The sequence below is a fragment of the Microcaecilia unicolor genome, chromosome 3, assembly GCF_901765095.1.
Source record: "Microcaecilia unicolor chromosome 3, aMicUni1.1, whole genome shotgun sequence".
Taxonomy (NCBI): domain Eukaryota; kingdom Metazoa; phylum Chordata; class Amphibia; order Gymnophiona; family Siphonopidae; genus Microcaecilia; species Microcaecilia unicolor.
Window position 1 is genome coordinate 508,631,951 of NC_044033.1, and position 22,092 is coordinate 508,654,042.

At 42.8% G+C, this 22,092-nt stretch overlaps 1 protein-coding gene across 4 annotated transcripts in view; it reads left to right on the forward strand.

The window, feature by feature from the left end:
- LOC115467288 (sorting nexin-14-like) overlaps nt 1-22,092 on the forward strand; it is a 181,081-nt gene that overhangs the window by 84,027 nt on the left and 74,962 nt on the right. For 2 of the 4 annotated variants that reach the window (XM_030199125.1, XM_030199126.1), the window contains exons 15-18: nt 1,172-1,230; nt 4,547-4,573; nt 16,000-16,132; nt 19,916-20,120. In XM_030199125.1, the coding sequence (XP_030054985.1) occupies nt 1,172-1,230; nt 4,547-4,573; nt 16,000-16,132; nt 19,916-20,120 (424 nt within the window). The remainder of the gene's footprint in view (nt 1-1,171; nt 1,231-4,546; nt 4,574-15,999; nt 16,133-19,915; nt 20,121-22,092) is intronic. The other 2 variants (XM_030199127.1, XM_030199128.1) reach the window with 1 other exon arrangement.

Genomic DNA, 22,092 nt, shown 5'->3' on the forward strand with positions numbered 1-22,092 from the left:
ACAAATGTATTTTCCTCCTTTTCTGTTGATTACAAAGCAGATTACAAACATAAATATGTCAGATTTAAGCTTCTAAGGGAGCTTGTTCCATAGTCCAGGAACAGAGCCACTGAATGACTGCAGTATATTAATTAGTCTGAAATTATGCACCCAGGAATAGCAAGATTCAATATTGAGATGAGTGCAATGTGAATTTCATATCTATGGGGTCCTTTAACTAAAACTGAATGCCGTGCATCCTAGTTTATACCTATGTGTCACTTGGTACACTCTGCTTACTACGCTAAGCTTATAGTATGTCTCAACAGTTTTTTATTGATGATTCAGCATATCAAACATAAACATAATGTTCAATATGTGATAATGTAAATAACACAACATACTTATTTGAATAAATTAGTCACTTCTATAATCAAGGTTTTTTTCATTTTTCTCCCAGCCTCCCCTCAAACTTTGTTACTATAAACTAAATGTTTGTATTTCTATTTTAAATGAGCAGCTAAGTAGAGTGTTGAAACTTTTGGTGTTTTATTTAGTATTTCCTATCCAATTCTGCTTCCCTCCCCCTCCCTCCCTACCCTCCCTATACCTGATAAGCCCAGCTTCCTACTTCATGGTATCTACTACCCTGGATCCTTCTCCGATCTCCTTTCCTGTCTTTGCCTGTAGAATATTCCATCTCCAAACTGTTATTTTGATTACGCTAAGCTATAGTAAACCCTATGTAACTTCTCCTATAAATAGTCTGAGTCTATATCATGACGTGAATGAAGAATCAGTCAGAGTAGCTTATGCTTGATTCTTGCTTTTGGCATATAAAACGAAGCACAAAGTTATTATTTAGGAAAATTGAATAGATGATTCTGTACCAATATGCAGATTGAAAATAAAATGTCCCTGATATGATCTTTATGGACTTCCTAATAACACTTGAAAATTTGGTATGGATTGGATGAAAGTAAACAAAAAATTAGTGAAGGACTGTTATACTTGCTTGTAATGGAATGCGTAGATTTAAAAAAAAAAAAAAGAAAAACTCTTTTAGTCATACCTCTTCTTGATATTTCTTGAAATTGGTGTAGTGAGGATTTCAAACACAGAAATTAAGGGAGGACATGGATATATGTTAATGCAGTTCCTTGTCAGTGCATCTAAACCTATTTTCCTTTAGTATTTCAGGCAGCTGTTAAGAGGTGCTGAATCTCCAACACGAAGCTCAAAATTTAACAGGTATGTTCTTTAGAGCACTTCACAATTACTTATATGCCATTCAGTTTTAGCCTTGTATACTGCAGAATTTGATATCTGTCGCTTTGTTAGAGATGTTAAGGTTGATGGTGTTAGGATGGTCAGGTTCTGTATTCCAATGGAATATAGCAGTCTATGAAGAGAGGAGTGGCCTAGTGGTTAGGGTGGTGGACTTTGGTCCTGGGGAACTGAGGAACTGAGTTCGATTCCCACTTCAGGCACAGACAGCTCCTTGTGACTCTGGGCAAGTCACTTAACCCTCCATTGCCCCATGTAAGCCGCATTGAGCCTGCCATGAGTGGGAAAGCGCGGGGTACAAATGTAACAAAAATAAAATAGATTCTACATGGAATGTTGCTACTATTGGAGATTCTACATGGAATGTTGCTATTCCACTAGCAACATTCCATGTAGAAGGCTGCGCAGGCTTCTGTTTCTGTGAGTCTGACGTCCATCAGAGAAGCAGAAGCCTGCGCGGCCACATTGGTGATCTGCAAGGGCCGACTTCTAGTGGAATAGCAACATTCCATGTAGAATCTCAAATAGTAGCAACAGTGGAGGAGTGGCCTAGTGGTTAGGGTGGTGGACTTTGGTCCTGGGGAACTGAGTTCAATTCCCACTTCAGGCACTGGCAGCTCCTTGTGACTCTGGGCAAGTCACTTAACCCTCCATTGCCTGCCGCATTGAGCCTGCCATGAGTGGGAAAGCGCGGGGTACAAATGTAACAAAAAAAAAACAAAAACAAAGTGAGTGGCCAGTACAGATCTGTGAATACAAACACTCCCAGTTCTGTATCCCCTCACTTTGCTAATCAAAACTGCCCTATGGTGCTGCGTTTTCCTTTTAGTTTGTCAGGCTGCGAGTCCAACTCAGAGGGCAGCATGGTGTCTCAGGGGTTGCCTTCCTTACAACAGCCCTGCTTTTATCTTTCTTTCATTGTGGCAGTAGGATGTGTATTCCAGTGTTCATAGACCTCAAACAGGTTTGGTGTTATAGGCAAATCAGTCTAGTTTGTTATCGACTAAATGTATTTAAATATCTCTTGCGTAATTATTGTACACCATTAAAACCATAAATACTTGAGATAACGCAAATAGAGTTCTGCTACTTATGATTGGTCTTGTCTTCATTACAAAGCATTAATGTCTATTTTAATGGTTCATGCTATTTTACCAATAAGGGTCAATTTCATGAACTAAAAATGGAGACGTAAGTGACTTGCAACCAATCCCCACATTCGCTTCTGATTATATTTTGGAATTGGTGCTTAACTATCAGTCTGGGTACCTCTGGAGTTGCAAGTAGTTGGGTTAGTGAGTTAGCAAGAAGTCCCTTGTACCGTTGAAGCTGCCGTCTTGGGAGGAGACTCTAAATCAGAGTCCTCTTCTGAGCGTTAAAATTTTCCTGCCACTTTTCACAGGAGAAGAGATTAGTCCATTCGTACTGGTTAAATCCCAATCCTCACTTAAATTTCATCACATAACTTCATGAAGGTATAAAAAACTCCATTTTAAAATCAGCATTTATGAAGCAATTTGATGGCTGGTTTGACAAAAGGTTACCAAGTGCATAAATATAAATTGTAATCAGAAAAAAGGTGATTTCAAAACTTTTTAAAAAATCAGTTTAAAAATGGAGAGGAAGGCAAGTATGTAGTTTGAAATAGCCTCTGAATCATCATTAAAAGTATGTAGTAATTTCCATAGGTCAAACTTTGCATTGTATATGGTTTAAAAAGCTCCATGTGCACATCATTATTATTATTGTTAACATTTGTATAGCGCTACCAGACGCACGCAGCGCTGAACACCTGACATAGAGAGACATCATATTGTATTACTTCAGAGACAGTTGTGATTATTGAGCTATTTTGTGTTTTTTTTATAGGGCTGCATATCGATAAAACATTTTAATCATGGTTAATCGTGTGCTTTAAAGGCAGGGCATAGACAGTAGCCCAATTGGGGGGGGGGGGAAGCATTTCCTTTCCCCCCTCATACCACTTTAGATATCATACCTTTGCGATGTGGATGCCAAAGCCCTTCCAGTTGAGAAATCCACTGCCAAAGAGGCCTCCTTCCTCCTGGTACTACTGCCTCAGGAGTGAGGAAGTCAGCAGGGTGCCTGCAGCTGTCGATGCCTGCACTCCCCGAATATGCTAAGTTCATGCACAAACTGAGCATGCTTGGGGAGTGCAGGGATCGGTGGCTGGAGGCACCCTGCTGACTTCCTCACTCCTGAGGCAATACAAGGATGAAGGGGGTCACTTTGGCAGTGGATTTCTTCAACTGGCAGGTCTTCGGCATCCACACCAGCCATTGAACATGTACTGCAGCTTTGGAGGGGGCCTGAGCTCAAATGGGGAGGGGGTAGGTCTCCAAGGCCACTCTTCCTTTCTCCTGCCTACAGGTCCAACTCTCCCTTCTTCCCCTCTACCTCCAGGTTCATTTTTCCTCTCTCCCAATCCCCCCTCCCCCCCGAATTGAACACCTCTTTTTTTCCCCTTCCCTCCACCCCAGGCCCATTACTTCTCTCTCCATCCCTCCTTCCCTTTCTCTCTCTCTCTGTCCACCATCTGTCCCTCTGTCTTCTCCTTCTACTTCCCTCCCTCAATTTGGCATCTCTCCCTCCCCTTTTGGCCCCCTCCCCCTTCGCTTGCGGTCCTCTCTCAATTCCTTCCTGGACCGCCGGCAGCTTGCTCTGTCTGTCTCTCTCTTACCTTGTCAGCAAAGCCCTGTAGCAGCAGCCCTGAACTTGTGACCTGCACCGGGCCTTTCCTTCTGCCCCTTTCTGACTTAACTCCTGTTCTTAGAAAGGTGGGACGGGTCAAGAGGGTAAGGTCCGGTGTAGGCCGAAGGATTTCATCCTTTCAGTATGGCTGCTATTGACGCTGCAGGGCTGAAGATTTGCTGACGTGGTAGAATGGGTTGAAAGGGGAGGAGACCTGAGATAGAGAGCCACTGGCGGTCCTGGAGGGGAGGGAGAGATGCTGGACCATGCTCAATGGAGGAAGGTGCAGGAGGGAGGCAGCGCATGGTTAATTATTAATCACAATAAAATTTAATTGTGATTAATAATTCATTAATTGTGATTAACATGGAGCCCTAGTTTTTTATATTACATACAAAAGAATCCTACAAAGAGGTGTCGACAAATCTGTTGTAAGTCACCTAGATTCTGAGATAGACGAGTTATAAATGTTGATAAATGTCTGTATTTGCTGATGTTGTTCCTTGCCTCTGGGCTTCTTTTCCGTGGAGCCACAAGGGTGTGTAACGCCATGTACCTGTTATTGCAGAAATAGCCTGAATTTGGATGAGTTCAGGTAAGTCTGGCATCAGCATGTTGTCAGATTGCTTTCAATTGATGCTGCCTATGTAATACCTGGGACTGCAACAGAGACAGTTTAACATCTGCTAAAAGCATAACAGAATACTGCCTTTATAGTCATTGTCAATTTGTAATATCTGTAAATTCAAACTAGATTTTAGAGAAACTAGACTGTTAATTAATATCTTAAACCCCAATATTGAGTGGTTATTTATTTATTAGCACATTTATACCCCACATTTTCCCACCTAGTTGTAGGCTCAATGTGGCTTACATAACACCATAGAGGCAAGCTCTGGTTCGGTAAAATACAAGTACACAAAATAGTAGTAAACCTATAAATAACATGAGTATAAGGTTAAATGCCACATCAGGCAGTGCTGGGAGGTAAAATTCCTAGACATAATAAATGACTGCTTCTTGGAGCAATTGGTCCAGGAACTGACAAGAAGGGGGAGCTATTTTAAGTCTAGGACTTAGTACAAGAGGTAATGGTGCTGGGTCCTCTGGGAAACAGTGATCATAACATGATCAGATTTGACTTAACTCAAATGCAGTCAGTAAGGGAATTTACTTCAGCAGCATTTAAGTATCAAAATGTAACTATGATAAAATGAGGAAAATGTTTAAAAAAATAGTTGAAAGGCTCAGCTGCAAAGGTTAGAACTTTAAATCAGGCATGGATGGCATTTAAAAATAACATTTTGGAAGCCCAGATCAGATGTATTCCACGTATTAATAATGGTGGAAAGAAGAGAAAATGACAGCCATCATGGTTTTAAAGGGAGAAGAGAAAGCGAATATGGAAAAAAGATCCAAATGAAGGAAACAAGAAGCAGCATAAGCACTGGCAAGTTAGATGCAAACCATTGATAAAGAAGGCCAAAAGAGAATACGAACAGAAAATTGCCTTGGAGGCAAGAGCTCATAGTAATAACTTTTTTAGGTACATCAGAAGCAAAAAGCCTGTGAGGGAATCTGTGGGACCGTTAGATCATCAAACAGTAAAAGGGGCACTCAGGGAGCACAGGGCCATAGAAGAGAGGCTGAATGAATTCAGGCTTACTGAAGATGTAAGAGATCTACCTGTACCAGAAATGGTCTGGTACTGAGCCAATTTGACAAATTAAAGAATAGTAAATCACCTGGACCAGATGGTATACATCCTAGGGTACTCAAAGAACTCAAATATGAAATTGCAGATCTGCAGTTAGTGATCTGTAACCTGTTAAAATTGTCCTTAGTACCTGATAATTGGAAGGTGGCCAATGTAATGCCTATTTTTAAAAAGGGATCCTGGGTGATCCAGAAAATTAGACTGGTAAACCTGATGTCAGTTCCAGGCAAAATAGTGGAAACTATGATAAAGAATAAAATCACTGAACACAGATAAATATGGTTTAATGGGACAGAGTCAACATGGATTTAGCCAAGGGAAGTCTTGCCTCACCAATTTGCTTCACTTCTTTGAATGCGTGAATAAACATGTGGATAAAGGTGAGCTGGTTGATGTAGTTTATCTAGATTTTCAGAAAGCATTTGACAAAGTCCCTCCTGAGAAAATTAAAAACCCTTGGGATAGGAGACAGTGTTCTGTTTTGGATTAGGAATTGGTTAATGGATACAAAACAGAGGGTAGGTTTAAATGGCCAATTCTCTCAGTGGAAAAGGGTGAATAGTGGGGCGCACTAGGGATCTGTTCTGGGATGGTGCTGTTTAACATATTTATTAATGATATGGAAATGGGAGCAAGTGAGGTGATTAACTTTGCAGATGACACAACTATTCAAAGTTGTTAAAACGCATATGGATTGTGAAAAATTGCAGGAAGACCCTAGGGCGTTAAAAGACTAGGGATTCAAATGACAGGTGAGATTTAATGTAGACAAGTGTAAAGTGATGCACATTGGGAAGAATAATCCAAATTATAGTTATTTGATATTAGGTTCCACCCAAGAAAAAGATTTAGGTGTCATCGTGGACAATACGCTGAAATCTTCTGCCCGGTGTGTGGCAGTGGCCAAAAAAATCAAAAATAATACTAGGAATTAGGAAAGGGACAGAAAATATGACAAAGAATATTATTATGCCTCTGTGTCGTTCCATGGTGCAACCACACCTTGAGTATTGTGTTCAATTCTGGTCACCATATTTTAAAGATATAGCAGAATTATAAAAGGTTCAGAGAAGGATGACCCAAATAATTATGGGGATGGAACTCCTATGAAAGGAGGAAAGGCCTTTTAGAACTCTTCAGCTTAGAAAAGAGATGGCTGAAGGGGGGGATATGATAGAGGTCTACAAAACACGGAGTGGTGTAGAACGAGTAAGCGTAAATAGATTTTTTTTTTTTACTCTTTCAAAAGTACAGAGACTAGGGAGACACACAATGAAGTTAGGTGGTCTTATTTTTAAAATGCACAGGAGGAAATACATTTATTATCAAATTGTAGAGGTGAGATTTTTTTTTTTAGTAAGGTTCACTATCAACTGGATCAAGACCAGTTTTTTTTTTTTTTTTTTTTTTTGCATAGGTCATAGTGATTGTAGTGACTTTTGGCCAGTAGCAGCCTGAGTCAGGCGTGTTCACAGAAGTGAAGACTTTGTAAATCTATGCCAGTCCATTGGGCTTTGCTCTTCCTATGCATTTGAACTGTTAATGTGAATCAGATATTCACAGTAGTACAATTTTAGCCATTTAGCAAGGTTGGACTAAATGACATTTGTCTGCATTGTTTATATGGCAACCTGCTACTGATGCCTTACAAGCACACTACAGAAAGTTCAAGGTGTTAACAAATCAGTAATACATAATAAAGGACTCTAGGGAGAAATGGAACCTATGGCATCAGGAAAGGCTAGTTTGAAAAAAAATGGAATTTTTACAGGGATTAGAAGAATGCTAACATGGGAACATCTTGGATAATGGGGTGATTTTTTTTTTCCAGAAAGGAGAATACCTTTGAGGCAAGAGCAGGGCCGTGCCTAGGGTCTCTGGCCCCCCCCCCCATGAAAATGATAAGGCCCCCCCCCCCAGTGAAAATGATCACCCCTCCCCCCCCCCCCCCCCTGGTGAAAATGATCGCTTGCCACACTGACAGGAATTGTCAGCAATATTCTTAGAAACAAATTGCTATACATTGCAAAATAAGATAGCAGATGTAAATTCTCAAAGTGGACATATTCCAAACGCTAAAATGAAAATAAAATTATTTTTTTCTACCTTTGTTGTCTGGTGACTTTCTTTTTCCGATCATGCTGGCCCAGTATCTGAGTCTGCTGCTATCTGTCCTCTTAACTCCATTTCCAGGGCTTCCTTTCCATTTATTTCTTTACTTTCCTCCTTTCTTCTTCATTTCTTGCTCTATATCCATTTCCAGCAATTTCTTCTCTCTCCCTGGGTCCTGTCCTCCCATCCACGTCCATCCTTGTCCCTCTCTGCCCTTCCCTCCTCCATCCATAGCCAGCAATCCTCCTCTCTCCCCTCCCCTCCATTTCCAGCAATTTGTCCTCTCCCTGGGCCTCCATGTCCATCCTTGTCCCTCTCTGCCCTTCCCTCCTCCATCCATAGCCAGCAATCCTCCTCTCTCCCCTCCCCTCCATTTCCAGCAAATTGTACTCTCCCTGGGCCCCCATGTCCATCCTTGTCCCTCTCTGCCCTTCCCTCCTCCATCCATAGCCAGCAATCCTCCTCTCTCCCCTCCCCTTCCAGCAATTTGTCCTCTCCCTGGGCCCTGCTGCTGCCCTCCCATCCATGCCTCTCTGCCCTCCCATCCATGCCCTCCCATCCATGCCTGTCTCTCTGCCCTCCCATCCATGCCTCTCTGCTCTTTCTTCCGCGCTCTGGGGCCTTTAAATCTTTTACTTCCGGTCGCAGCAGCGTCAGTGAAAGCGGAGCGCTGCCGACGTCTCCCTTCCCTTCGCGCTCTTGGTTCCCTCAGTGTCCGCCTTCTTCTGACGTCAGAAGAAGGCGGGACACTGAGGGAACCAATGAGTGCAAGGGAAGGGAGACGTCGGCAGCGCTTTCACTGACGCTGCTGCGACCAGGTAAAAGATTTAAAGGCCTCGGCGGGGCGAGGGTAAGCACCGCGGCCCCTGCGGTGCTTACCCCGCTTACCGCATCGGCACGGCCCTGGGCAAGAGGAATGTTTTCTATATGTCTATGAGTCCCTGACATACAAGACTGAATGGGAGAGGACTGGAGCAGTATAATGTTGAATAAGATAAGAGGACCAGCCCTGGAAAATATTTATAAGGCGATATCAGAGTTTGAATAGTGTGCTTGACCTAATAGGAAGCCAGTGAAGTGAGGCTGGGAGAAAAGACTTAGGGCCAGATGTTCTAAGTGGTTCTCATAGGTCCAAACTAGAAAAAACTCTAGTACATCTGCCCCATAACAAGTGTCAGTGGGAAAGAACATCGCTCTCCCTGGGTGAGTTGGATTACATGTTAGCCTGAAACAGTCTTATAAAAGGAGAGATTTAGGAACCTGTTTACTAAACCACATTAAATGTGTGTTACTGTAGTGCATTTCATGTGGTACTCACTGAAAGCTTTAAAGGTATAATTAAGGTTTTGTATTAATGGTGTCAATAATGCGCAGGCCTGACTACGGGTCACCATAACAGAAATGCTGATTCCGCTGCCAAGGGTAATATTCATTGGTCCCATGTCGGTCCCACACAGCATCAGTACCGGCTTGTTTTTCATTATTCCTACTTCTCTGTATCCAGGCTTGGTACCTCAATCCAGGAATACTCAAGCAATGGGTACAGTGTTTCTGGATCCATTGGCTAACACTACCTCCGCAGTGCGCCCTAGAAGAATAGTATTTTCCGGCACTAGCTCTGGTCGTAATAAAGTCATGCTAGAGCGAGTGTCCACAAACCCAGCCACCTGGGTCTTATTCACAGTTACTGGGGTGTTGTAGTAACCCATTTGCTTTGTTGCTTGATGGGTACTGCGGCAATTGTGTGTGCCTCCTTCGTGGGACTGGAACCACTCTTAAAGCCACCAGCTTTGGAGCAGGAACTGAAATGCTCTTCAGTTCAGGCTTGGAATTATCTGGGCAACCTGCTTTGAAATGTCCTGTACACCCACAGTGATAACAAGGACATTCATGCCTAAAGTCTTTAGGTTTTGGGGGAACACTGGAGGGTTTGCTGACAGTCTCTGAGTTTGCAGGTATATTTGGCTTAGGGCCCTGGCTGGCCTTAAATCCCGGCTTCTGCGGATAAGGACAGCTTCTCTTTGCCAACCAGGGATGGTTAGCCATAAAGATGTCAGCCAACTCAGCCATCTTCTCTGGAGTACGGGGCTGGTGATCTTAAACATGCTCCTTCACCTCTGGACGACAACGCTGAAGAAACTGCTCCAGGACCATCAGGTTTTGGCAGTCCACAAGGATTTTGACCTCGGCTCCACTGAGCCACTGCTGATGCTGGTATCTTAACTGGATTACAAACTCACTGTGAGTATCGTCCGTCCCCTTTTGCAAAGTCCGGAGGTAATGGCATAAAGGTTCAACTAAGCTTTGCACACCTCCTCGAACTGGGAGCACATCTCCATGGACAGTCCTTTGGAATGCTTCAGGTGCTCTACTAGTGAGCTTTCCTCCCAGATAGCGCACCTAGTCTTTATGAGGAATCTCACTGAGGCTTCAAATTTTTTCAAAGGGAGTTAGATATCCATCAGTGTCAACTCGGGTATCATCAAACTGTGCAAACAAGTTGGGCCCAATCCTGGCTGTGAATCCTGCTTCTGGTTGTGGTGCAGAGGTTGGTCTGGAGCTTTGGATACAAGTCATTTCCATCTCCAACTTCATCATCTGCAGCTGGAATTCCCACTCCTCTTCCCGTTCCTCTCACCTCTGTCTCTTTTTTCTGTTCTTCTCATTGCTGTTGGTCTAGTTGCTGTCACTCTACCATGTAGATGTGCCAGATCTCAGTTGGTGTGGTATCTGGCCCTGCCAGCTCACGCGCCTCTGCCCACAAGGATTGTGGTCTCCCCCCAGGAGAACTCTGCACAGGCCGGTCTTACAGCTCTTCCTGTTAAAGTCCTCCGGTCGCTCTTGTGTTAGTTCAGGCATATCCGGTATCTGAGGGCTGCTACCAGTCACCATCAGGATGCTGCTAATCTCCCAACACTACCCCAAAAAAACTGAATGGAGAACGGACCCTGTTACTTCTGCATTCATTTATTCTGCTCTGTGTCTGGAGGTTATAGATAAAAGAAACTGAACCACTCAGTGAATGGTGACCTTCACGCTACACACTGAGCCTGGAGGAGTGGCCTAGTGGTTAGAGCACTGGTCTTGCAATCCAGAGGTGGCCGGTTCAAATCCCACTGCTGCTCCTTGTGATCTTGGGCAAGTAACTTAACCCTCCATTGCCTCAGGTACAAACTTAGATTGTGAGCCCTCCTTGGACAGAGAAATATCCAGAGTACCTGAATGTAACTCATCTTGAGCTACTACTGAAAAAAGGTGTGAGCAAAATCTACATAAATAATCCTACTAGGATGCCACCAAAAAGAAGGACAAAGGTCTGTCACAAAACACTTAGCACATGCCAGGGGTTAACCCTGCGGGTCTCCTGGAGGGTCTGTCCCCAGCACTGCTCAGGTCCTCTACCACCTGCACACATGCTCTACTCTGGCATACCCTTCCACCTGCCCGCTGGATTCCACTTGCCTGTGGGCTAATCTCCCACTCTCAAGTTATTCCCCGGTGATTTCTAGGACACTTGTGCCACACTCCTAGGGGTCCCACAGTTCATAGAAAGCACTCGCAGACCCAAAACACAAACCACCAAGATTCTTAGTCAGTCTAGGACAGCAGAGCTAATAAACTATAGGTTTATTGGCACAGAACTTGAACAGTGAATAGAAAATGGTGAAATCAGCAAACAATAACAGGTAACTGAATTTGGATCAATTATAAAACTATCTAAACGTTTGTTTACTACCTGAGTAGTACCTGGGGAGTTCAGGAAATATAGCTGCTCACAGATTATTACATTTAACTGCTCACAGGGCCTCAGTAAAGTGATCTTTCTCTCTCCGTTCCCTGGCTGAGACTAAAATAAAATTCAGTACCTCATGGCTAGATTTGAACTCCAGGGCCAATCAGAGCCCAGGGCACCAACTTTGAAAGTATCTGGCCAGTGCTACTGCAAATTTCCTTTCCTCAAGCTTAAACTGAAAAAGAAAAAGTCTTTTTCTGCAATTGCTTTAAAACACAAAACAATCGCCATCTGGTGGCCAATTACGAGAAATACACTTCATGAAATAATACAGTTCACAGGCTTCGAAACCCACTGTTTTGTCACAGTATAATTAAGGTTTTGCATTAATGGTGTCAGTAATGCTGATTTGTGTGTTTAAGGCAATTTAGTTTACATTTATTGAGCTACTTTGCCTAATTTAAGTGAGCCACCAATATGTAGTATGAAGGCATTAATATGCATTAGTTGTAAAATCTCCATAGTAGTGCAGTTAAGTCCTAGATTCCTTTAACTCTCTCATTTATTAACATCTTGAAGCTTTTGTAGTGTGCTTGTAAGGCATACAGTTTAGTAAATTAGCCCTTTAGTTTGATTATACAATTTTTTTTTTTGCCATTGCTATGTATAATAGTTTCACATATACAGATAGTCAGTTCTCATCAATTTCTTTTTGAGGTAATGACTATTTCAGGAGCAATAGTCCATTTTTTTTTCACTCTAACTCGACGTATTGGATCATTATTAAGTTTAAGATGTCCACCTTCCTCTGTAGACAATACTTCTCTATTGAGGTTTAAGATTTTGAATATATGTTGAGTGCAAGAATCAACTTTTATTTTCTTGACAAGGACGTGTTATAAAGGCAGTATACTTGGCAGCATGCATTTATGAACTGGCAAAAAGCTGAGCGTAGGGATGTCGAATCAAATGACTGTGCAGACTTCATACTGAATGTTTGCTTGTCTTGTCTGTTTTTGCTTCTTCCCTTAGAATTCCTGCCTTTTGGTATTACTATTATTTGCATATAAGTTGCTCTAGTGCCTTTCTGGCAGGCTGTCTTTTCAAGCCATCAGTCTTCATCTTTTGTTTCCATCTCTTTATCCTCAGCAAGTTCTAACACCCCCATCTAGCATTTTGCCACCTCTCTCTGCTGCTTTAAAGTAAGACAGGGCCCATTAACGTGCCGCATGCATACATAAATGCTTGAATGGATATAAAAAACAACAGATCAGCTGTATGTCAACATTTGGAAACTAGGGACTTAATATTTTGTAAGCCCCAAAATAACTTGGCTGTTGAAATGAATATCAAAATGGGAAACAAGTACTGAGTATTATTTTATTATTATTTATTAGGATTTATTTACTGCCTTTTTGAAGGAATTCACTCAAGGCAGTGTACAGGAAGAATAAATCAAACATGAGCAATAGACAATTACAGCAGTAAAATTATTCAAATAACAATACAAAGTATGGCATGGAGGGGCATAATCGAACAAAAACGTCTATCTCCATGGGCGTTTATCTCCAAGAACGGGTCCGTGAAGGGGCGGACCGAACCGTATTTTCGAAAAAAATAGACGTCCATGTTTTATTCGACAATTTGTGAGCTGGGCGTTTTTGTTTTTCAGCGATAATGGAAAGTGAAAGCGCCCAGCTCAAAAACGAATAAATCCAAGGCATTTGTTCGTGGGAGGGGCCAGGATTCGTAGGGCACTGGTCCCCCTCACATGCCAGGACACCAACCGGGCACCCTAGGGGGCACTTTTACAAAAACAAAAAAAAAGGTAAAAGAGCTCCCAGGTGCATAGCACCCTTCCCTTGTGTGTTGAGCCCCCCAAATCCCCCTCAAAACCCACTGCCCACAAGTCTACACCATTATTATAGCCCTAAGGGGTGAAGGGGGGCACCTACATGTGGGTACAGTGGGTTTGGGGGGGTTGGACGACTAATAAGCATTAAGCAGCACAATTGTAACAGGTAGGGGGGGATGGGCCTGGGTCCACCTGCCTGAAGTCCACTGCACCCCCTAACAACTGCTCCAGGGACCTGCATACTGCTGCCAGGGAGGTGGGTATGACATTTGATGGTGAAAATAAAAAGTTGTGAAACATCATTTTTTTGTGGTGGGAGGGGGTTAGTGACCACTGGGGGAGTCGGGGGAGGTCATCCCCGATTCCCTCCGATGGTCATCTGGTCATTTAGAGCACTTTTTTGGGACCTGTTCGTGTGAAAAAAGGGTCCAACAAAAGTGTCCTAAATGTTCGCTAAAAACGCCTTTATTTTTTCGATTATCGCCCTAACGCGTACATCTCTCCTCGGTCGATAACCACGCCCCAGTTCCACCTTCGCCACACCTCTGACACGCCCCCATCAACTTTGTCCGCATCCGCGACGGAGTGCAGTTGAAAACGTCCAAAATCGGCTTTCGATTATACCGATTTATTCGTTTTTGTGAGATAAACGTCTATCTCCCGATTTGGGTCGAAATCTAGGCGTTTTTCTCTTTCGATTATAAGGTGGATAGTATACTACTTATAATGTCAACACAATATATAATAGAACATTTGGATTTTAATTTTTTGTAGAAATATTTGAGGGAACATTGCTGTGAATCCCTGAGACAGCTTATGGTGAAATTCCGACCACATCTCTGAAAGCAACAAATTTAGGATATTTTAAAAGAAAGATTCAAACTCAAAGGAGAATTTTTAGACCCGTGATTGACAATTTTGGGGTGTTCATTAAGCAAAAAACAAACAGACTGCTAGGAATTATTAGGAAAGGGATAGAAAATAAGACAAAGAATATTATAGTGCCTCTGTATCGCTCCATGGCGAGACCACACCTTGAGTATTGTGTGGAATTCTGGTTGCTCTACCTTAGGGATGGCAGAATTAGAAAAGGTTCAAAGAAGGGCAACCAAAATGATTAAGGCAATGGTTCCCAAACCTGGTCCTGGAGGCACCCCAGCCAGTCGGGTTTTCAGGATATTCAAAATGCAGATCTTTCTTATGAATATTCATTGTGGATATCCTGAAAATCCGACTGGCTGGGGTGCCTCAAGGACCAGGTTTGGGAACCATTGGCTTAAGGGGATGGAACTCCTCATGTGAGGAAAGGCTTAAGAGGTAAGGACTGTTCAGCTTGGAAAAGAGACAGTTGAAGGGGGATATGATAGAGGTCCACAAAATATTGAGTAGAGTAGAAAGAGTAAATTTAAAAAGATTTTTTTGTTTGGTACTCCTTCAAAAAGTACAAAGACTAGGGGACACTCAAGGAAGTTTATTTATTTATTGCATTTGTATCTCACATTATCCCTCCTCTTTGCAGGCTCAATGTGGCTTACAATACATCATGGGTACTGGAAATAGAAGTGAATATATATTAGGTTTACAGAGGGTTTGTGTTACATGGTGGTGAATTACATGATGGTATTAAAGCAAAAGACATTATAAGACAGTACTAAAAGTTCAAAAGATTACACAGTTACACATGTTGATCTTTGTGATATATCTTGTCGAAGAGATAGGTTTTTAATAGTTTGCGGAAATTGGTCAGTTCATAGACCGTTTTCAAGTTACGTGGCAGCGCATTCCAGAGCTGCGTGCTCGTATAGGAAAAGGTAGATGCATGCATTGATTTGTATTTCAAACCCTTACACTTGGGTTACATGCTACTACTTTTAAGACGAACAGGAGGAAATTTTTTTTTTCACTCAACGAATAGTTACGGTCTGGAACTCATTGCCATCCTGGGTAGATGTAGCAAAAGATAGATAAAATTACATAAAAATACATTTAAATTCAGCTCCTAGCCCCCTCCACGCCGTTCTTACTTCCAAATTTTGTGATAATTGGTGAAGAGTGCTCACAAAAAGAAATAGAAAAAAAAATCATATACAGTTATACATTTTTATCTACCGTTGTAAAAATCCTAAAAGCATGGGATGATGATCCATTTTTTTTCAATTACACAAATTCTAATAAATCATTTGCGCAAGCTGAGCTGTCTGGGAAGAGCAGGTACAGCACAGTTAAAAGCAAAATTAGTTATAGTACTGACCGCTGGCATGCAAACAAGTCGGCTTTATGTTGAGAAGAAAAACATCATTTTTGCATATGTCACCACTCTTTTATTCCTCTCCTTGCTCGTATCAGTCTCAAAGAGCCAAAGTACACTTACATTGAACTTAGAGTGTGCCTTTAATTTTGTAATTAGTACATTTAAATGGTTTTCATATGCTAATAGTAATCTTTGTATTCTGATTACAATTAATTTTATTTTCAGCACTTGATTAAAATTAAGGAAAAAAAGGTTCATGAAAAGTTGAGTTCAGATGTGTTTTTATGTGTCTTTCGGTATAAACAGTGACAGGTTGTTTTGCATTGTGCGCTCTGTTTTTATACACCACTTAGAAGTACACAGAAAAGAGGAGAATCCTTTGGAATCAGCAGGATAGGCAGCAAAATTAAAGGAGTGTTTAAGAGTACTACAATGGAGGGTGCCATGCTGCCTAACTACGGTTTAACGGAAGGAGATGATGACATGGTGAGTAGAATGATGGTGGTCTATTAATCTTCTTTTTTCATAATAGAAAACTTTAGGTGGCCAAAAACTATAGAGATGTAGTAGATGGTAGGTAAAGACCAGCAGACCCACCTAATCTCCCCATTTCTTTCTAGTTGACACAGCTAAGGATATAGGTTTATGTTAGTTAAAACTTGTTATAGCGCTCTGTCAGAGCAGTTTACATAAAAATGACAAGATATATAAATAGGTCAGTGGAAAGGAACGCCATACAAATAATAGAAAAGATATTCATTCACACTTAAAAAAAAATGAAAAGCAGGGTTGGTGGAACATTAAAGACAAAAATCCCATGCTGGCTGGTCCATCACCCCGTGTCCCCGAAAGCATGTTTAAAGAGAAAAGTTTTAAAATTAACTTTAAAAGAATTTAAAGAGAGATCGCTGTGAGGTAAATAGGGAGTGAATTCCAGGAGAAAGGAAAAAGAATGCAGTGTTTCTTGTGGATTTGTAGTGTGAGCTTTTAGGGCTAGGAAGAATGAGTCGATGATCATTGATGGAATGGAGAAGTCTAGGTGGGGCATAGGGGATGGTCAGGTGTGAAAGATAATCTGGGAGGCCATTTCTTAGTGCTTTGAAAGGGAGAAGAGCTATCTTGTATGTTATATGTTTTTCGACCGGTAGCCAGTGGTAACATTTTAAGTAGTGGAGTTATGTGATCTGAATGCCAGGTGCGACAAAGTAATTTGATTGCAGTGTTCTGGAAGGATTGTAGTTTTTTCATAGCAAATTGAGCTAGGTCTGCATATATGACATTATAGTAATCAAGTCAACTGGTAAACAGCGAGAGGATGAGGGCCACAATCTTAGGGGTCCAACAGTTCCCAGAAAACCATCCACAGACCTAGAACACAAACTTCCAGGATTCTTAGTCAGTCCAGGACAACAGAGCTAATAAACTAATAGGTTTATTATCATAAAAAAATAGAACAGTGAATAGTAAGAGTGGTAAACAAACAGAAACAGATAAAATAACAAGGATTATTAAAGCTAACTAAACACTTTTTTTTTTACTACCTAAGTAGTACCTGGGGAGATCAGGAATTGAACAGGGCCTCAGTGCAGAGGTCTACTCCCTCTACACTCCCAACTCTGAGACTGAGTTCTAGCACGTCTTTAGATTCAGGGCCAATCAGGGCACAGAGCATTAGCACTAAGGGTGTTTGACTAATGGCACTGCAGATTACTTTTTACCTCAGGGGCTTTCCTCTGTTCCTTTGGGGAAGGTAAGCTAGAAAAAGAAAACAGACCTCTGCTACAGCTGTAATGTAGAAGTCAAATACCACCTGCTGGCCACTCAAAGGATAGGCACTGAAAGGAAGAAAGATGTCATAGGGCAACAATTCACAAGTATGAAGGTCCCTTGTTTTGCCACATTCAGTTTATGGGCTTTTCTGCCAGTAATTTTGTCCAAACGTTTTTTTTAAACCAAGCTACATTAACTGCTTTTACCATATGCTCTGGCAGTGAGCCCCAGAGGTACGGTATGCATTGCGTGAAAAAATATTCTCTAATTTTATTTTAAATGCACTGCTTCATGGCATCTCACCTAGTCTTTATAGTTTTTGAAAGAGTAAATCAATTTGCATTTACTTGGTTCCATTTCACTCAGGGTTATATAGATGTGAAGAGTGCCCTTTGTAAGGACATCCAAAACTTTCTTCCTAACTGATGTTGCAGCAGGTAGAGTTGAGATAACATGCAGTAGATTCTAGTCACTTACTAGCTTTTCATGCTATCCTGATACTTGCTATATCTGAATCCTCATTTTTCCCTCATACTGAATTTCTTAGGATTTTTCTAGTGCAGCCCATAATCCAGCGTCCCTCTGCTCGCCCTTTATTTCAGTGGCTACTATCATGTCTCTAATAGAACAGTGCTACTCTTCATTTAGCATTGTTGTGTTCCATATGGGAAACATAGTAAGATAGTAACATAGTAGATGACAGCAGAAAAAGACCTGCACGGTCCATCCAGTCTGCCCAACAAGATAAACTCACATGTGCCATTTTTTGTGTATACCTTACCTTGATTTGTACCTGTCTTTTTCAGGGCACAGACCGTTTAAGTCTGCCCAGCACTATCCCCGCCTCCCAACCACCAGCCCCGCCTCCCACCACCGGCTCTGGCACAGACCGTATAAGTCTGCCCAGCACTATCCCCACATTCCAACCACCAGCCCTGCCTCCCACCACCGGCTAAGCTTCTGGGGATCCCTTCCTTCTGAGCAGGATTCCTTTATGTTTATCCCACGCATGTTTGAATTCCGTTACCGTTTTCCTCTCCACCACCTCCCGCGGGAGGGCATTCCAAGCATCCACCACTCTCTCCGTGAAAAAATACTTCCTGACATTTTTCTTGAGTCTGCCCCCCTTCAATCTCATTTCATGTCCTCTCGTTCTACCACCTTCCCATCTCCGGAAAAGGTTCGTTTGCAGATTCATACCTTTCAAATATTTGAATGTCTGTTTCATATCACCCCTGTTTCTCCTTTCCTCCAGGGTATACATGTTCAGGCCAACAAGTCTCTCTCTCCTCATACGTCTTGTAATGCAAATCCCATACCATTCTCGTAGCTTTTCTTTGCACCGCTTCCATTTTTTTAACATCCTTCACAAGATACGGCCTCCAAAACTGAACACACTAGTCCAGGTGGGGCCTCACCAACGTCTTATACAGGGGTATTAAAACCTCTTTTCTTCTGCTGGTCACACCTCTCTCTATACAGCCTAGCAATCTTCTAGTTACGGCCACCGCCTTGTCACACTGTTTCGTCGCCTTCAGGTCCTCAGATACTATCACCCCAAGATCCCTCTCCCCGTCCGTACCTATCAGACTCTCACCACCTAACACATACGTCTCCTGTGGATTTCTACTCCCTAAGTGCATCACTTTGCATTTCTTCGCATTGAATTTTAATTGCCAAACCTCAGATCATTCTTCTAGCTTCCACAGATCTTTTTTCATGCTTTCCATTCCCTCCGGAGTGTCCACTCTGTTGCAAATCTTGGTGTCATCCGCAAAAAGGCAAACTTTACCTTCTAACCCTTCAGCAATATCACTCACAAATATATTGAATAGAATCGGCCCCAGCACCGATCCCTGAGGCACTCCACTACTCACCTTTCTCTCCTCCGAGCGAACTCCATTTACCACCACCCTCTGGCGTCTGCCCATCAACCAGTTCCTAATCCAGTTCACCACTTCGGGTCCTATCTTCAGCCCGTCTAGTTTATTCAAGAGCCTCCTGTGGGGAACCGTGTCAAAAGCTTTACTGAAATCTAAGTAGATTACGTCCATAGCACGTCCTTGATTTAATTCTCCGGTCACCCAGTCAAAGAATTCAATGAGATTCATTTGGCACGATTTCCCTTTGGTAAAACCATGTTGTCGTGGATCTTGCAACTTACTTGCTTCGAAGAAATTCACTATCCTTTCCTTCAGCCTCGCCTCCATTGACTAGTGAAACTATAGGTGGGCAGTATAATAAAAAATAACAGAATGGAATAAAAGTATTTAGGTTTTTGAAAAAACTAGAATAGAAACATGTTCTGACATTTGTATAAACAGCTCAAGGGTCAGCTAGAATTTATGTTTTTCAAAATAGGATTTAAAGTAGTAAATGTTTAGAAGACTTAATTGGAAATGGGGAAGGGTTAGAAAGTGAGAAAAGGTTTCTAGAATTAAAATGAAATTATATCTATAATGTATGAAGAATCATTTGTAATGAAATTCTTAACTACAGATTGAAGAAGGGATTGTGGTGGTAGAAGATGATTCTCCTGAGGAGGCAGCTGTCAGCACACCCAGCACACCGCGCAACCTCTCGGCATGGAAAATCAGCATCCCATATGTGGACTTGTTTGATGAAACATCAGTGGAAAGAAAGGATAGGAAAGAGAGGGTTCCCGTCTTCTGCATTGATGTGGAGCGGAATGATCGAAGGGCAGGTATGTGGCTCTGTGGAGAATGCGCACTTAAACATTCTTGCATGCTTCGTTAGCTATTTATTTTAATAATTTCTATACCACCTACAACCTAGGTGGTAATATCTTATTAGGATTTATTTACCGCATTTTTTGAAGGAATTCACTCAAGGCGGTGTACAGTAAGAATAGATCAAACATGAGCAATAGACAATTACAGCAGTAAAAATATTCAAAAACAATACAAAGTGTGGCATGGTATACTATTTACCAACACAATACAGGGAAATCGTGCCAAACAAATCTCATTGAATTCTTTGATTGGGTGACAGGAGAATTGAATCAGGGACGAGCTATGGACGTAATCTACTTAGATTTCAGCAAAGCTTTTGACACGGTTCCCCACAGGAGGCTCTTAAATAAAACTGGATGGGCTGAAGATAGGACCCGAAGTGGTGAACTGGATTAGGAACTGGTTGATGGACAGAAGCCAGAGGGTGGTGGTGAATGGGATTTGCTCGGAGGAGGGAAAGGTGAGTAGTGGAGTGCCTCAAGGATCGTTGCTGGGACCGATTCTGTTCAATATATTTGTGAGTGACATTGCCGAAGGGTTAGAAGGTAAAGTTTGCCTATTTGCGGATGATACTAAGATCTGTAACAGAGTGGACACCCGGGAGTGAGTGGAAAACTTGAAAAAGGATCTGAGGAAGCTAGAAGAATGGTCTAAGGTTTGGCAATTAAAATTCAATGTGAAGAAATGCAAAGTGATGCACTTAGGGAATAGAAATTCTCGGGAGACGTATGTGTTAGGCGGGGAGAGTCTGATAGGTACGGATGGGGAGCGGGATCTTGGGGTGATAGTATCTGAGGATCTGAAGGCGACGAAACAGTGTGACAAGGTGGTGGCTGTAGCTAGAAGGTTGTTAGACTGTATAGAGAGAGGTGTGACCAGCAGAAGAAAGGGGGTGTTGATGCCCCTGTATAAGTCGTTGGTGAGGCCCCACCTGGAGTATTGTGTTCAGTTTTGGAGGCCATACCTTGCGAAGGATGTAAAAAGAATTGAAGCGGTGCAAAGAAAAGCTACGAGAATGGTAAGGGATTTGCGTTACAAGACATATGAGGAGAGACTTGATGACCTGAACATGTATACTCTGGAAGAAAGGAGAAACAGGGGTGATATGTTCTCCGAGGACAAGCAGGCTGCTTGTTCTCACGACTGGGTGATGTCCGCGGCAGCCCCCACCAACCGGAAAAGGCTTCGCGGGACGGTCGGCACGCAGGGCACGCCCACCGCGCATGCGCGGCCGTCTTCCCGCCCGTGCGCGACCGCTCCCGCCAGTTCCTTTTTTTCCGCGTCTGGAGAGAGTTGTGCTTTGCCGCTCTCTCTGTTTTCAGCCGCCGGATTTTCGATCGCGTTTACGCGGATCGTTGCTTTTTCTACTTCGTTTTGTTACTGCCGGTTTCTTTTTCAAAGAAAAAAAAAAAAACCTGAGCGTGTCTCCCTTTTTTCCCTCGTTTCCAGCGGGGACGCCGCGTTGCGGCCTAGTGGCCGCACGGTCGTTTTCTTTTTTCGAGGTGTGATTTCAGCCACCATTGACAACTTTGACTTCGCCGACGCGATTTTTCCGTCGATGTCCTCGAAGGTCCCGAGTGGATTTAAAAAGTGTGGTCGCTGCGGCCGGCCGATCTCGCAGACCGACACCCACGCTTGGTGCCTCCAGTGCCTCGGGCCGGAGCACAATATCAAGTCGTGTTCCCTGTGTCTCGGTCTCCGGAAACGGACTCAGGTTGCGAGGCAAGTTCTGCGGGACCGTCTTTTTGGAACTTGCGCCGGCCCCTCGACGTCGACCTCGACGGCATCGGTATCGACGCCCGGTCCTTCGGTACCGGTATCGATGCCCGAGACATCGGCACCGATGGCATCGACCCCAGGAGAACAGGTCCCGTCGGCCCGCCGGTCCGCCGGCGAGGGTAGAGGTGTGCGGCCGCGTGGGCA